The sequence below is a fragment of the Mustelus asterias genome, chromosome 11, assembly GCF_964213995.1.
Source record: "Mustelus asterias chromosome 11, sMusAst1.hap1.1, whole genome shotgun sequence".
Taxonomy (NCBI): domain Eukaryota; kingdom Metazoa; phylum Chordata; class Chondrichthyes; order Carcharhiniformes; family Triakidae; genus Mustelus; species Mustelus asterias.
The window spans coordinates 107,066,268-107,082,874 of NC_135811.1; the positions used below are offsets into that span (position 1 = coordinate 107,066,268).

At 42.2% G+C, this 16,607-nt stretch overlaps 1 protein-coding gene across 3 annotated transcripts in view; it reads right to left on the minus strand.

Moving 5' to 3' along the window:
- Positions 1–16,607, minus strand: part of LOC144500773 (uncharacterized) — a 77,168-nt gene that overhangs the window by 24,442 nt on the left and 36,119 nt on the right. For all 3 annotated transcript variants that reach the window (XM_078224210.1, XM_078224207.1, XM_078224211.1), the window contains exons 7-11: positions 15,572–15,721; positions 14,013–14,161; positions 12,484–12,553; positions 11,200–11,370; positions 9,912–10,127 (exon numbers count right to left, since the gene is read on the minus strand). In XM_078224210.1, coding sequence (XP_078080336.1) covers positions 9,912–10,127; positions 11,200–11,370; positions 12,484–12,553; positions 14,013–14,161; positions 15,572–15,721 — 756 coding nt within the window. The remainder of the gene's footprint in view (positions 1–9,911; positions 10,128–11,199; positions 11,371–12,483; positions 12,554–14,012; positions 14,162–15,571; positions 15,722–16,607) is intronic.

The window sequence follows — 16,607 nt, forward strand, 5'->3', positions numbered from 1 at the left end:
ATCAGAGCCGCTTCATCAAATCATCCAGACTCGAAACATTGGCTCTATTCTCTCTCCACAGATGCTGTCAGACCTGCTGAGATTTTCCAGCATTTTCTGTTTTTGTTTCAGATTCCAGCATCCACAGTAATTTGCTTTTAAATCAGCACTTTCTCAGTAGGCATGGGTTCATGCCATTAAGTGCCTCTAAATTCAGCACTGGATTGGCAGTAAATTGCTCAGAGAGATCACAGGTTAGTTGGCGAGCATTAGAAAAATGCCACATTGGCCCAGGTGGAACAGGTCAGTGCCGGCAGTGGCTCAATGTGAGGGTAGACAGGACATTACTGTGGCATTTCATTATACCCCAACTGGTCTCAACTTACTTGACTTTGACGTTGGGAGCCTGAAATGGAAAGCGTTCCATTTTCCTGTGATAAGGAACACTTGGATTTAAGTCAGGAAAGTCCGAGATCTCAGGAACAATAATATACCAAACAGCCCAGAACAGGACACCGTATTGAACAATTAATCTCATTTATAATCACAGCTATGTTGTTGGAGTTTGGGAATACATGGGATGCGTGTAAAGGTTTTGTTTTAAAATAGAAATATGGTGACTTCTTCCTACAATTCTCACATAAACTGCTTATTCTTAGACAGAAGTCCTACAAACCTACCAATAATGCTTTCAACTTGTCGATCTGTTTGTGCAGTCTCTGGCACTCCTTATACTTTTGTACATAGCAAGACTTTCCTGTCAGTAGCTTAGCCTTTAAACTTGCAATCTCTTTCTGGAGTGGATGCTCTGTTGTGCTGCCCCCCTCAGTACAACCCTATAAAGGCACAATAGACACGTATGGATATATTTCTACTATTTTAACCAGCGTTTCTACGTTAGTTCCTATTCATCATATTGTCAGAATGACCTCTATTTACAATAGACTCCCTAATGGTACAGCCAATAAGTGCATTTTATTGTGTGGAGTCAAGTTAAACTGGATATTTCCAGCTCTTGCAGGGGACAAGATTCACCCCCCCCTCCGAATCGGAGCAGGCGAGGGATGGACCATGGAAAGGTTCGTTGATCTCGGGTGGGATTTTATGGTTTCGGGATGAGCGAGGCCGTAAAATCCCACCCAGTATCTTCAAGAGGGAGCTGGATCAGTTCCTGGATGGGACCAAGACCACATTCTACAAAAGGTAAGTTATCTTTAACACTTGGCCCATGAGCTCTCATGGACTGGTTTCAATCACTTGACAGGATCAAAGAGGAATTATCCAGTGTTATTTTTCTCCCTATTGATCCTGGGATTTTTCTGCCTTTCCTGGGAGATTACATCGCTGTGGTAGGAGGGTGGCAGTAGTAGTGTTTAGCCACAAAGTTCCCTGCTTTGGATCAGGTTTAATGGAACAGCTGTTCTTTTCCTGTGCATCAGGTTTGCATGATTGCATCCCTTTGCATTGTATGTGCTCAGCTGAGTGTACAGCAGGAGCAATCTGCTTGACTTCATCTTGTAAAAAGGGAAACAGTGTGGGAAGGACTGAAACAAGATATTCTGTTCTTGATCATGATTCAGATACATTTTTGGGAAGTGCCCACTTTGGGGTCTTGATGCAGAATTGGTGACATCCCAATGGATATTGATTTACAGCCTTGGGTCACACAGGAACAAAGGCATGCATAGGGTGGTAGATAAAGCTGGGAATAGCATCCCAACCTGGGCCAGCATTGCAGGAGAGGAGAGGAAAGAATATTGTAAATTATTTTAAAATTATGATGTGAACAAAGATTGAAGAAGTTTATTTTAGATTCAATCCTACAAGAGGACAAAAACACTCACTCGATAGAAGAGGAAACATTTGGGGAGGCGATGGCTTAGTGGTATTATCGCTAGACTATTAATCCAGAAACTCAGCTAATGTTCTGGGGACCCACGTTTGAATCCTGCCACAGCAGATGGTGGAATTTGAATTTAATTTTTAAAAAATTTGGAATTAAGATTCTACTGATGCCCATGAAACCATTGTTGATTGTTGTAAAAAAACATCTGGTTCATGAATATCTTTTAGGCAAGGAAACCTGCCGTCCTTACCCGGTCTGACCTACATGTGACGATGCCGGCGTTGGACTGGGGTAAACACAGTAAGAAGTTTAACAACACCAGGTTAAAGTCCAACAGGTTTATTTGGTAGCAAAAGCTTAATTTTGCTACCAAATAAACCTGTTGGACTTTAACCTGGTGTTGTTAAACTTCTTACTACATGTGACTCCAGAGCCACAGCAATGTGGTGGACTCTCAATTGCCCTTGGGCAACTAGGGATGGGCAATAAATGCTGGCCAGACAGCGACCCTCATTTCCCACGAATTAATATTTTAAAAATTGTAATCTTATAATCAGAGAGCAGGACAGTGGGACCAATTGGATATTGCTTTCAAAGAACTAGAATAGGCATGATGGGCTTAATGGCTGCATGATTCTCTAAACAGCACAATTGCAACAAGATATAGAAATACATTGTTACAGATACAAAGGCGAAGTTACATACTAATTGAATCCTGTGTATATGGACATCCACATAATATTCTGCCTCCAACATCAGAAAGTCATAACATAATGCTCCTAAAACAGGATTAAGAATTCAATACAACATTAATTCAGAAAAGGTGCAAAATTGACCAAGACAATGCATATTGATGACTGATGAAAAGAGACATGTTCTCGAAGCTTTGTACTCATGTTGCCAGTTATCCAACAACATGGCCGATTTTCACATGCAGTGCAAATGTCTCAATGTTATGAGGTCTCATGGTCAACCAGACACACATATCTGTAAGTCTGACAAAGGGACTTGAATAGACATTTATGATTACCGTATTGACAAAATACACATCATCCTTACTGATGGGTCCAAAATTTTATCCAGTAGATCCACCACTAAGTATGACCACACAGCCCTGTTCAAAAGCAAGTAACAAAGTGTTTGTTGGACTTGTGCAAGAGTGACAACCTGCCTGGTGGTGTAGACGATAGGGTGCGTCCTCAAGGTTCACTGTTCCCACATATGTATGGGCTGCCCAAGACACAATAAAGTGGTGTCCCTTTACACCCTATCTTATCTATGATTGGTTCTGCAGAACATGAATTGGCCAAATTGTAGCATCTCATTCAACCATCTGTTTTGAGCAAGTTTTTCACGTACACGATGGTGAAGGATTCCTGCATCTCTGCAAAGACTATACATGACATACCTATCAATAGCAATGCTTTGTCCATGTCTCTTTCGACTTTGCTAGCCTATTCACTAAGGCACCGCTCAAAGGTGTCATGGGCATTTGCAGCATGTCACGATGTCATATTGATCTAGAAGTAGCACCATTTTCTGAAACTGTATTCGTTGAACTTGAATTCAGTTTTAATGACACACGTCGGCTCAAATCGACGTTGTTGCCATAGAATCCCCTCTAGGCCCAGGTCTCACTTTAGTGTCTTCATTGGTTTCCATGAGAAACACCCCATCAATGGAATGACCCCATACCTTCTACCACTTGTATATTTCTAATACATAGATTATACGTTTTTCAGGTTCGAATCTGCAGCTGCATGTAATAATTTCCTCAAACACCACATGGGCTGCATCATGGACTCAAAGTCACCTTCGAAATGGAACAGACAAACCTTTTCCTCGATGTGCTAGCTGAAAAATTTGCCAATGGCTCCTCTCCTACTTCTACCACAGCCCACCTTCACTAGTTAATATACCTATTGAGATTCCTACAGTCGCAAGTGCGATAAATTTGGCCTAATCAGCAACCACATAAATAGGGCCAGAGCCATTTGATCACCATGCAAGTTTGATGCTGAAAGAAGGAGCATCAAAGCTATCCTGCGGGATAGTAGCTACCCTGATCAGATCACTGCTTCTTGTACATCGTGCAAACTCAAGAATGGGTCCAAGGCCACAACTTTCAGTCCTGAACAGTGCCCAGACTCCCTCAGATTTCCCTGGAAGGGCAAGGTGCGTCAAAAACCTGAGCAATAGATGAAAGAAGCCACTTCATGCAGCTACCATGCAGTAGCACCAGGAGTGGTATTTGCTACTACTACAAGGATGCTGTTGTCAAGCCAAAAAGATGTTCTGGCTATAACACAAATGATTAATGTGGTAAATGAATTTCAGTGCCAGTGTGATGCCAGGTAAGCAGGCCCAATGACTGGTGAATCACATTAAACTGTGCTCAAATAGCCCATTCCTTGTAAAACTCAAAACAGTATCCAACATTAGATGTGATTCCATGATTGGGCAACACATTAAACATTACTGATTGTCCTTAGAATTACACTAAGAACTAATTTAAGATCATCAGTTTGGCTTGCAGCGTGGCTCACTTACAAGTGTTGGAAGCAAGGTATGTTCATGTACAGAACCATGTCCTTTGCAAACAAACAGATGTCCATTTATTGTGCCTTTTTCGACTAAACAGAAGCTTGGTGAACAGCCATTCCCTGGTTTATTTCCCATGGCAATGCTTTAATCAGAGTCGACTTGCCGGGTTTGAATTGTTTTTAAATTGTTCCCTACGGCAACGTCTCTACCAATCAGAGTCCACTTGTCAACCAAACACCTTCTTCTCATGCTGTTCCCTTTAAGATTTGGTATTCTTTCATCTGTCCTGATGAGTGTCAGATGAAAAGCTTTGACAGCATGTCTCTTTTTTCAGCAATACTCAAGTTCTGTATTACCATGTGTCTACGCGTATCTGATTTTTATGTGACTATACTATGTGAAGCTAGTCCTAACCAATCAAAATTTTTAAAGTAGACTACCCTAAGATACAGAATCGCGTGCAGCATAATATAGTCTAAAATATTTAAAATAATTCATCATTGTTAAATTATCTAATGAGATTCCATTGTCTAAAACAGTACAGGCAATTGGGCCAACACAAAGCAGATTCAGATATGTGTAAATAATAGATTCAGTAACACCCGACAATTAAGGCTCAGGTTATTACACACCAAGACAAAGATCTCTGCTGGAGACAATACTACCTTGTACACGATGATTCACACAGAAATAAGAAATGAATGACTCCATCATGTGATTTAATCGGCTCATGGGTCACTCAATAGACAGGCAGTCATCCTATAAAATCAACCATCCTTGCTGTTCTACCAGTTATACAATCTATAGACACTTCAGAAATATATACTGCATGTGCAACCTGAACTGATGAAGCAGAAGTCTTTAAATTGTGCGGTTTTGATTAATAAAAAGGCAGTTAGTTCTAGTTCAGCAACTGCACTATTGATAATAGTGTTGCTGTTACTCCATCAATGCTTGCATTGTCAAAAGGTTAGGGCAAGACAATTGCCACACTGGGTCAGCTGATTATCAGTGGAAGTTTATATCTCGTGGGGACGTGTCATCAAGGGATGTGTGATGAACACAGAAGATCTTTCTCTTCTCATTGCTCTTGTGAGCTTTCCTCTCTTTTTCTAAATTCCAGGCTGACATCCCAGCGTAGAAGTGAGGGAATGCTGCACTATCAGAGGTACCAGCTTTCAGATTAGAAGGTAAACCATTGTCTGAAGAAGAGCTGGTGTCCTGGCCAAAATATATCCTTCAATCAACAGCTCAAAATGGGTTAATTGGTCAGTATCACACTTATTTGTGGGAGCTTGCTGTGCATAAACTGTTTCCTACATTACAGCACTGAATATATTTCAAGAGTATTTGGCTGTGAAGTGCGTTCAGAGATCCTGAGGCCATGAAAAGTGCTAGATACACATTCAAGTCTTTTTAAAATTCCTCCTGAGTCCAGTGAACCTTATTCTCTCTCTTTGTCCTTGCTGCATTATAATAACACTGAAATGAAAACCCTCAGATACCAAACTTCCCTCAGGCGTCAATTCCTTTTCCAGCCTATATGGCAGCTAACTACTATCTTTCCATTTATCAGGTCACCTCTTCAGCTCATTTGAACCTCAGTGTGTCTTGCACTTTGACCTTTGGCTCTTTATCCAACTTTCACAATTTAAAAAAAATCCTTGCATGCAAAGGCTCCTTGCAAGTTAAGTTTATTAAGTAGGCTCACATTAACACTGCACTGCAGTTACTGTGAAAATCCCCTAGTTGGCACATTCCAGCACCGGTTCAAGTACATTGAGGGAGAATTTAGTACAGCCAATATACCTAACCAGCAAGTCTTTTGGACTGTGGGAGGAAACTGAAGCACCCGGAGGAAACCCACACAGACACGGGGAGAATGTGCAGACTCCACACAGAGTGACCCAAGCCAGGAATCGAACCCGGGTCCCTGGCGCTGTGAGGCAGCAGTGCTAACCACTGTGCCACCGTGCTGCCCATGTATAGTACACTCAATAAACTCAGAAGAGTCGCTGATATATGTACACTATGTTGCAGGACTTGCAAAGTTACTTTTTTCAAAGCTAGGGCTCTAAGTCAAAACGTGGGCAAGTCTGAACCAAACAGTTGTTAACCTGAATCAAACCCTCCCAAAAACTAGTATTTTCAGCATTCAAAGAGGCCATTTGGCCCAACTGGTTGTTTCTATGATGCACATGAGCCTCCTCCCACCTCTTTCTAGCCCGGACAGCACAGCCTTTCTCCCTCACATGCTTATCGAGCTTCCCCTCAATGCATTGATGCTACTTCCACAACCACAACTTAATGGAAGTTAGTCATTAATAAATCCAATCAGGAATTCAGGGCAAACATTTTGGCCCAGAAAGTGGCAAGAATGTAGAACACGCTACCAGAAGAAATATTTAAGGTGATTATCTTGTATGCATTCTAGGTAAATTCAAGGGAGAAAGGAATGGCTATAAGGTGGTGGGGTTAGATGAAGAGGGGTGGGGGGACGGTCAAGTGGAGCATAAACATCAGTTGAAGGACCAAATGGCCTGTCTCTTTGTCGTAAATAATTTGCAAGCCTTAGTGACACTCACTCAACCCCTGATATACAGGGCTTCTAGATATGCAATCCCAGGACATGGAAACCTTTCTTTCTCCTAATTATTGAGCGTAGAAATTTTAACCAAGCCACTAAATTACATCAATAAGCCAAGGCAGCAAGGCCACTTGCAATCCAAAGAAGCAGAGAACTTGTTCTTCCCTCTCGAGAAGACAGCTAGTTACCCATTAACTTAGCAAATCGTGAAAGCTCATTTCACAACTTGGTACAGTAATGCAGAAAATTTGGAATAAAAACTAGACTAGTTGGCACTGAGCTCACAGGATCTCCTAGTGTGATAGCAAAGGGAGAACTATACAAATGCAAATCACTTCTTTACTACTATCACACAATACCATTAATCTTCTCTGACAGAGAAAGGTTTCCTACAAAAATTTAGATTGTTTCTACAACACTGCATCTAGTTGCTATTTGATAAAACAGAACTTTGGTTAATACAACTGGCTTACAAATCAAGTATAAAGACCCCCAGATTCTTATCTCTAGTTTGGAGAAATAGGATTTAGAATCATATAATCCCTACAGTGCAGAATGAGGCCATTTGGCCCATTGAGCCTGCAGTGACAATAATCCCATCCAAGCCCTATCCCCATAATTCCACATATTCCTGCTAATCCCCCTGACACTAAGGGGCAATTTGACACTATTTAATTAATTATTTTCTTTTCTCCTGCTATGATTATCATACAGTATTAAAGGGTTACAATGACATATTTCATTCTCCTTAATTTCTTGACATTTCAATTGCTTAATGAACATTTTTTTAAAAAAAAGCTGGATATATATATTATAAGAAGTTTAACAACACCAGGTTAAAGTCCAACAGGTTTATTTGGTAGCAAAAGCCACACAAGCTTTCGAGGCTCTAAGCCCCTTCTTCAGGTGAGTGGGAATTCTGTTCACAAACAGAACTTATAAAGACACAGACTCAATTTACATGAATGGTTGGAATGCGAATACTTACAACTAATCCAGTCTTTAAGAAACAAAACTCATTGTTTTGTTTCTTAAAGACTGGATTAGTTGTAAGTATTCGCATTCCAACCATTATTCATGTAAATTGAGTCTGTGTCTTTATAAGTTCTGTTTGTGAACAGAATTCCCACTCACCTGAAGAAGGGGCTTAGAGCCTCGAAAGCTTGTGTGGCTTTTGCTACCAAATAAACCTGTTGGACTTTAACCTGGTGTTGTTAAACTTCTTACTGTGTTTACCCCAGTCCAACGCCGGCATCTCCACATCATATATATATTATTACAAGTGTGATCAGAGGTATGGCGACAAGTATAAACTTGACAAAAATTGTGCCACAATCCATCACAATTTAGCTTGATTACCTGTGGGATTAATCAGTGAACATTTCTGCAGCCCTCAGGAGAGTTAATGGCTTTAATATGCAAGATCTATTAAATGCTGAACTGCATACAGAAGAAGTGGGCTTGACTGGCCAAATGCATTTTGTCACTTTATTATATCGTAATCCCATTCCATTAGTCTGTTTATTGGGACATTTCAGAGCAAACCCATTGCTGCTTCTCTCCTGGCGTGAGGATCACTGGACAGCGGGACACATAGGAGGTAGGCTTGATATCACAATTCCCATAGACTTTACTGCAAGAGGCATCAGTTATGGCTCAATTGGTATCATTCTCCCTCAGTTAGAAAATTATGAGTTAGAATTCCACTCCAGAGACAGAGACAGGGCAGCACTGTGGCATAGTGGTTAGCACTGCTGCCCCACAGTGCCAGGGACCCGGGTTCGATTCCCGACTTGGGTCACTATCTGTGTGGAATCTGCACGTTCTCCTAGTCTCTGCGTGGGTTTCGTCCAGGTGCTCTGATTTCCTCCCATAGTCCGGAAGACGTGCTGGTTAGGTGCATTGGCCATGCTAAATTCTCACTCAGTGTACCCGAACAGGCGCCGGAGTGTGGCAACTGGGGGATTTTCACAGTGGCTTCATGCAAGCTTACTTGTGACACTAATAAATAAACTTTAGTAAATAAACCTTAAACTTTGAGCACATAGTTCAGACTGACATTTCAAGGCAGTACTGAGGGTGTGCTACACTGCCAGAGATTGCACCTTTTTGGTTGAGACATTAAACAAAGGCCTGTTCTTCCCTCTCAGGTTTATGTCTTCAATCCTGCGGTACTACTTGGGCAACATTTATCCCTAAACTGCAATCAATAAAAAAAAAACTGCCCATTATCACATTGTTGACTGAGAGACGTTGCAAACTGGCTGCTGCATTTACAACAGTATTTTGTTGGTTGGAAAGGTTTAGGATGTCCCACAGTCACAAAGGGTGTTACAGGGATGCAGGTACTTCCTCTTTCTTTGGCCTCTGCCCTGGGATTGTAACCTCAATAATTTGCCTAAATTATCTCATACCAAGGACTACAGCCTGGAAATGACCGTGTGTTAGTTTCGTGGAATTATTAAATGTAAAAAAAAAGGTTAACATTAAACTAAAAATAGTAAACCCTTTATAAAGGTCCAAAATATTTTCCCCATCATCTGCAATCATCCCAGCCACCTTTTCCCCCTTCCCTCCCCGGGGAACCTGCTGAAGCCTGAGAAACGTCCTCTGTTTCTCTCTTGTTGAAGGACCAGGGAAGACACTCAACAAAGAGCAGAATTCAAACCCGACTTGAAAATCCAACACAACATTGTAATTAGCAACTAAATCCACTTGTAACCAACGAGGAACCCTGAATTCAGAACTGCTTCCCCAAACCTCTCTACCCCCTTACTCCTCACTTCCTTATGATGCCCTTCTTGAACCAAGCTGTTGGGCATCTGTCCAGACACCATGCTGAAGTAGCTTGGTGCCAAATTTTTGAAATATACTTCTACGTTTAAAAAATGCTATATAAATGCAGTGTTGTTGTTGCTGTGACACGTTTTACAATGGCTTTCTGGCTGTGGTTACCTCGCTGTTTGAAAAGAGTTTGTCCATCTTTTCAAACTTGCTTTTCCAATGCTGAATTTCTTGGTGAGCGTCGTGGAGATTGGTGTCGTTCTTCTCTCGGTTGGCCTCCGCTGCTCTCAGTTCCGCAGTGGTTTGAACGTTCCGCTCTTCGGCCAGCTGCAGCTGCTCCTTTGCGGCTTTCAGATGCTGGCGGAGAGTCTCTATCTGCTCCTGGAGCTGTCGGTATAAAACCAGAACCAGACGCACAAGGTGATTTTTTAAGTACTGCAATGGCTCAATTGGTAAGTATACAACATAGTGGAACACAGAGCTAAACATACCAAAAAGCCACAAGTCAGGCTTATACAGCCATTTGTCTCTTTCAAGGAGCTATCCAAATGGTCCCATTACCCAGCTCTTTCCCCCTAGCGCTGAGCAGTTTTCCTTTTCAAGCATACATTCCAATTTCACTTGTGCAAGTTATTACTGAACCTGCTTCCACTGCCCATCCTGGCAACAAGTTCCAGATTACAATTTGCTGTATTAAAATAAAACTTATTTTCAATCTGTGCGCTCAGATGACCGACCCTCCTGCCAGTGGAAACAGATTCGGTCATTCCTCTGTGCCCGAGTTAAGCTCATTGCAGCCAGACTGCTGCAATTAGAGTCAAGAACCTTCAGCTTTTACAAGACAAGGGAAGTAAAAGTAACATCGAGCTCCCACTCTTCAGTAATCGCACATCAGCCCCAGGCCGAAGTCAGACACAACTGCAACGCCATCAGCAGTAAAATAACCTGCCCCAAGTTCGCTGATTTGGTTCCTAAGTGAAGAATGACTGCGCGCAGCTGGGGGTTGGGAACTCAGTCCGTGTGGACACATATCCCTAACAAACATTGGCACTTTGATCAGAGACAAGGAAGGTAACCAGGAGGGGAAAATAAGCAAAGGGTGGATAGAATCATAGAATCCCTACAGTGCAGAAGAAGGCCATTTGGTTCATAGAGTCTGCACTGACCACAATCCCACCAAGGTCCAATTTCCGTAACCTCTCATCCCCCTGACACGAGGGTTAATTTAGCATGGCCAATCAACTTAACCTGCACATCTTTGGACTGTGGGAGGAAACCAGAGCACCCGGAGGAAACCCACGCAGACACGGGGAAAACGTGCAAACTCCACGCAGACAGTGACCCGAGGCCAGAATTGAACCCGGGTCCCTGGTGCTGTGAGGCAGCAGTGCTAACCACTGTGCCACCGTGCCACCCAGAATGTAGCTTGGGAGCGAGGCTGGGCTGGAGTTCACTGTACCTGTCTCTCAGTATTTAAATGGGAAGCCTCCAGTTTATCACGGTCGGACAAGGCTTGTTTTAAGTGCTGAACCTCGGCAGTTTGATTCTGCAGCTCAGTCCCAGTTTCTGCCCTTTTCCTCAGCTCCTCGGTTAACTTTTCATTTTCGTTTTTCTGTTTGTCGAGGTCAGACTAGAAAGTAAAAATAGAAATATATCACAGTCATTTCATAGATGGAAATTACTGGCTGCAAAAGGAGGCTTCTTAGTTTGTTTCTCCTCTTCCCATATTATTAACTCCACACTAGGCAAGGTTATACAGGTAATACAAGCTAGGAAGGTTTGAGATTCAATGCCGAGGCTATGTTGGATCATCTGATTGCAGCTGCACCTGTGCTTCCTGTTAAAGTTTAGTCTCGTAGGGCAGAGAGAAAATTAATCAGGTTGCCCACGCCGGAACTGCATGTAGAGACACCTCCACAAGTGCACTAGGACCAACTCCAAAAGTGGGAATCAGGGTTGTCTGCCACCCTGTCACAATATAGCTTGCTCTACTCGCTGTGAAGGATCACATGTGCTAAATGACCATTTGTTCCCCAAAGTAAGAGCCACAGCAATGCGGTTAACTGTGAAGTGCCCTCTGAAATAGCCTAGCAAGTCACTCAGTGTCCCTAACGGCATTGTGCGTCAACTCACAGCACATGGATTGCATTGTTTTAAGAAGGCAACTCACCATCACCTTCTCAAGGGCAACTAGGGATGGGCAATAAATATTGGCCAGCCAGTGACGCCCGTGTCCCATGAATGAATAATAAAAAAGGTTCCCAAACATATGCGTCTCTGTGGAATTCTATCTTCAAGAGGTTCATGTTTTCTGGAAGGGAGTGGGAATGGGTGAAAGTAGAAAACCTAGTACAAAAGAGAGATGATAACTTAATGGTTAACTACCATTATACATCGGGACAATCACAACCCAAAGGAACCATCAGGAATGCAGTTTTAATATTTTACTTATCTTTTCCTTTGCCAATCTTTCAGGACAAAGCAAAGGCAAAATTCCTATTTTTCCTGGGGCTGATGGAAGAAAACTTATTTGGACAGAGTACGTGAAATGGGAGACTCCACTTTTGTGAAGGAAATATGTTCCATGTGGCGATCTCAGCTGTAGGCACCACCCCATCCCAGTCTCTGGTTTGTTCCAATGGGGTAATTTATGATCAATTTATGCTCACAGAGCTACAATCTTCTAATTAACCTCACTCAGAAGATGTCAACCCAAGTTCTTACCTCAATTAAATCACCTTACCTGAATGTGCTTGATGTTGTACAGTGCAACTTTTAACTCTTTCGCTATCTGATTCTTCATTTCTGAAAGACTGCAAGTTAAAATACCCAAGGAGTCGTCAGAAAGAAACATTCCTACATTTAATTTTCTTTTTCAAGGAAGTAAAACATTCAGTAATCTTGAATATCCTTTTAGAAAAGGGTCAACGAGTTTTCATTGTAAATACTGAGGATTACATTTTATTCCACTTTTGAATATTTATGTTGGTGTGAAGCCAACAGAGTAGGCACTTGGTCACATGGTCTACATCTTGCAGCATTTTCAGGAGTATTTTAAAGTTTTTTATTTAACAGTTTTTATTTACTAGTCACAAGTAGGCTTACATTAACATTGCAATAAAGCTACTGTGAAAATCCTCTAGTCGCCACACTCCGGCACCTGTTTGGATACACAGAGAGAATTTAGCACGGTCAATGCACCCAACCAGGATGTTTTTCTGAATGTAGGAGGAAGCCAGAGCACCCGGAGGAAAACCCGGGAGAACGTGCAGACTCCGCACAGACAGTGACCAAGCCGTGAATTGAACCTGGGTCCTTGGCGCTGTGAGGCAGCAGTGCTCACCACTGTGCCACCCACGTAGGACTATAGGAATTAAGGATTTGTAGGAGTTACAATATTTCTCCCCCAGATTGGTGTCTTTACTCGGCTAGCACAGCTGGAATGGTAGGCACAGTGCGGCCAGTTACTTCCACAATCCCTTTGGCTAGCAGCGAGGAGAAAGCAATGACTGCATTGGTCACTTCATCAACTTCCCTTCCTCTGATTAGTACAATAACCCTTGTTTGGTGCAACACAGATCAGGAACTGAGCAGAGTCAGACTGGAAGGAAAATCCAGTCTAGTTGAAGCCTGTTCTCCAACAAGAGTCTTTGATGAGCAATCAGCGGCACTGGGGTCCTTTTCCCAATAATTTACGCACCTTACCCAACAGTGCTGAGTCTGCACACGATGCATCTATGCATGAACCTTACCAGAGGTACCATCCGTGGTTTAGGGGCGGCACTCTCACATCAGAGTTGGAAGGTTTTGAATTCAAATCACACTCCAGAGACCCGGGGCAGAATTTTACGCTGGCGGGATTTTACAGTCCTGTTGAAGTCAGTGACTTGCTGCATTTTACACTTCCACTGCAACGGGGCTGTAAAATTCCACCCAGGAGCATAAAGTCTAGGCTGACACTCCCTGTGTTACATTATCTGGGTGATATGTTAATCATGAGGCCCCAGCTATCCTCTGTAGTAAATTTAAAGAGTAAGGGAGATTATCCCTGTCACTCTATGGTGCCCTGGACAATATTTAGCCCTCCTAAAGTTTTTTAAAAGCATGTTATATTGACATTTATCTCATTGCTATTTGTGGAATCTTCCTGTATGTAAGTTGGCTATCATGGATCCCCACATTACAAAAGCGTCTAAAAGGACTTCATTTGCTCCAAAGTGCTTTGGTGTGTCCGAAATGTGCTATATAAACACAAGTTATTTATTCCTTTACCTTGTTAGCTCAGTCTCCTTTGTGCTGATCACCAGTTTCAGTGTCTTAGTTTCTTGCTGGAGTTGTTTTCCTTTTTCTACAGCTTTATCATATTCCTGTTTTGATTGCTCAGCAGAGGCCTGTGCTGACGTCACCTTTGCCAGCAAGTCCTTAGAAACAGAAAGATGAAACTAATGTAATAAAGCAATGTTAAATCCAGCCTGATGCAGATGACTCAGTTGTGTGATGTTGCAGAGAGATTTATAAACAAAGAATAATGACAGCTTTCGTAGGAAAAGGAAGAAATAGAGATGGTGAGGAGACTAAAGGCACAGAGGCAGAAATGGGCTATGGATGCAGCTTTTGGCAGGAGTGGGGAAAGCGATGGGATGACTATAGGTGAGAATTTCAGACAGCAGCCCAGAGCAACAACAGAAAGATCCACCTCTGAATAAATGCTGTAGCCTAACATCAGAGGCTTAGAGTCTAGCAAAGGAGTCAAAGATCAGAGGGGGCTGTTAACAAATTAGAGCCAGACCTTTCAAGAGTGAAATTAGGAAATGCATTTTCACATAGAAGTTTGGAATTCTCTTTCCAAGCGACAATTGATGATAGATCAATCATTAATTTTAAAACTGAGGTTGATAGATTTTTGTTAGCCAAAGATATCAAGGGATGTGAGGCAAAGACAGAAATGTAGGATTTGGTTGCAGATCGGCTATGATCCCTCTGAATAGCAAACACACAAAGGGCTGAATGGCCTCCTGTTCCAGTGGCCTACGCACCTACTGGAGCAGTTTGCACAGGTCATTTGAAGCAAAGCCGGCAGAGGTTTGAGAATGAGAACAAAGACTTTGAAATGGACTGCATGAAGTGACAGACTGGGCAGGAGCAGATTTCAGCATCAGCAATTCTGGTTTAGCTCCAGTTTGTAAAGGATACAGATGTGGAGGTTAGTTAGGAGATCAACGGATGAACAGATTTTGTTCTTAATGAAGGCACGTGTGAGTGTTTCGGCTGTGGTGAGGAAGACAGGTGCGTAAACATGCAATATCTGGAGGTGGAAGACTGGGGTCTTCAAGATTGGTGACACAACCATCAACAAAATGGGGCTTTGGGACACACTAACCCATGAAGACTTAACTTAAACTGTAATCACAGCATTTCAGACCAAAACATTTCAAATACACTCTTGGACTGTTCACAGTCCTCTGAAGAATCTCGAACCTTGTGTAGAATACTGTTGTATGTTCAGAGTTTGGGAGCACAAAACCCAGGTTGTGGTACCGAGGGAGGGCTGCACTTTCAGAGGTATCACCTTCTGGATGATGGATTGAACAGAAATCCCATCTTCCCTTTCAGCTGAACATAAAAGAACCCACAACACTATCTGAAGCAGAGCTGGGAAATTCAAGTTTCCCATGCACCATTGTGTGATCTTGGATCTTTTATTATTCAAACAGTACTTGGTAAATATTTTATACTAAGTTGAAGAACAATCCTGTAGCCAGTGAGGTTTTACAGAGTCAGAAATCTCACATTACATTTACAAATAGGATCATACCACATTCTACATTTACCTGGTTTTCCTTTTGTACATTTACACACATTGCCTCTTTTTCACTCAATTCCTTTTGGAGTTGTTCTGCCTTTTCAAACTGCGCTTTCATTTCCACCTCATTATCCATCTTCTGTTCTAACATTTCTTTGTCTAACACCATCCTATCCTTCTGTTGTGTATAAGAAACAAAGGGGGGTGGGGGGAAGAGAGAGAGAAATTATTCCAACACAGCATTGCATCCATTGGATATTGGGTGGCAACAGCAAACCTTACTGGAAATATATAGCAAAGTCCATCAGCATGAGTGAAGGGGCAAGGTTGTTAGGGTTGTATAGATTTTATTTATCAAACTGCTCGAACAGGAAATCTAAACCTAAAACATGCACCGGCCTTATCTCAGAAGCTGTTCCATTGATTAAAAAATATTTCTAATTGTGAAGAGATAGCTAGTATAATATCTGCCATACACCAGATGGAGGGATCTGTAAAACATTCTGGTTTGACACCAATTGTGCACTTTGCAATGCGAAACTCATTATTTATTTATTTTGCAAGTTGAAACCATTTCACAAGCATTCAGATCTCAGGTTTCTGCTCTTTAGGGTAACATAGTCAGGTCTTACAAGATTTCACCAAGATAATCTATCCGTTTTTTGGGCGAGTTCAACTCTGCCATCTTATTCATTTACAGTAAAATAAAAACAGCAAAACGTTTTGCTTCGGGGGGAGGGGGGGGGGGGGGTGTGGGTGGGCTTAAGTCGTCCAAACGCTGACTCAGAGCAGCAGAGAGCACCATTGTACATGTGCAGGTTTCTAGCAGCAGAGGCCTCTCACTCAGCATCTGCTGCTCTCAGCCTGCCTGAACAGGCCTGGGTCCACTGTTATTTGTCATTTATATTAATGATTTGGATGAGAATATAGGAGGCATGGTTAGTAAGTTTGCAGATGACACCAAGTTTGACAGCATAGTAGACAGTAAAAAAGGTTATCTCGGATTTCAATGGGATCTTGATCAATTGGGCCAGTGGGCTGACGAATGGCAGATGGAGTTTAAT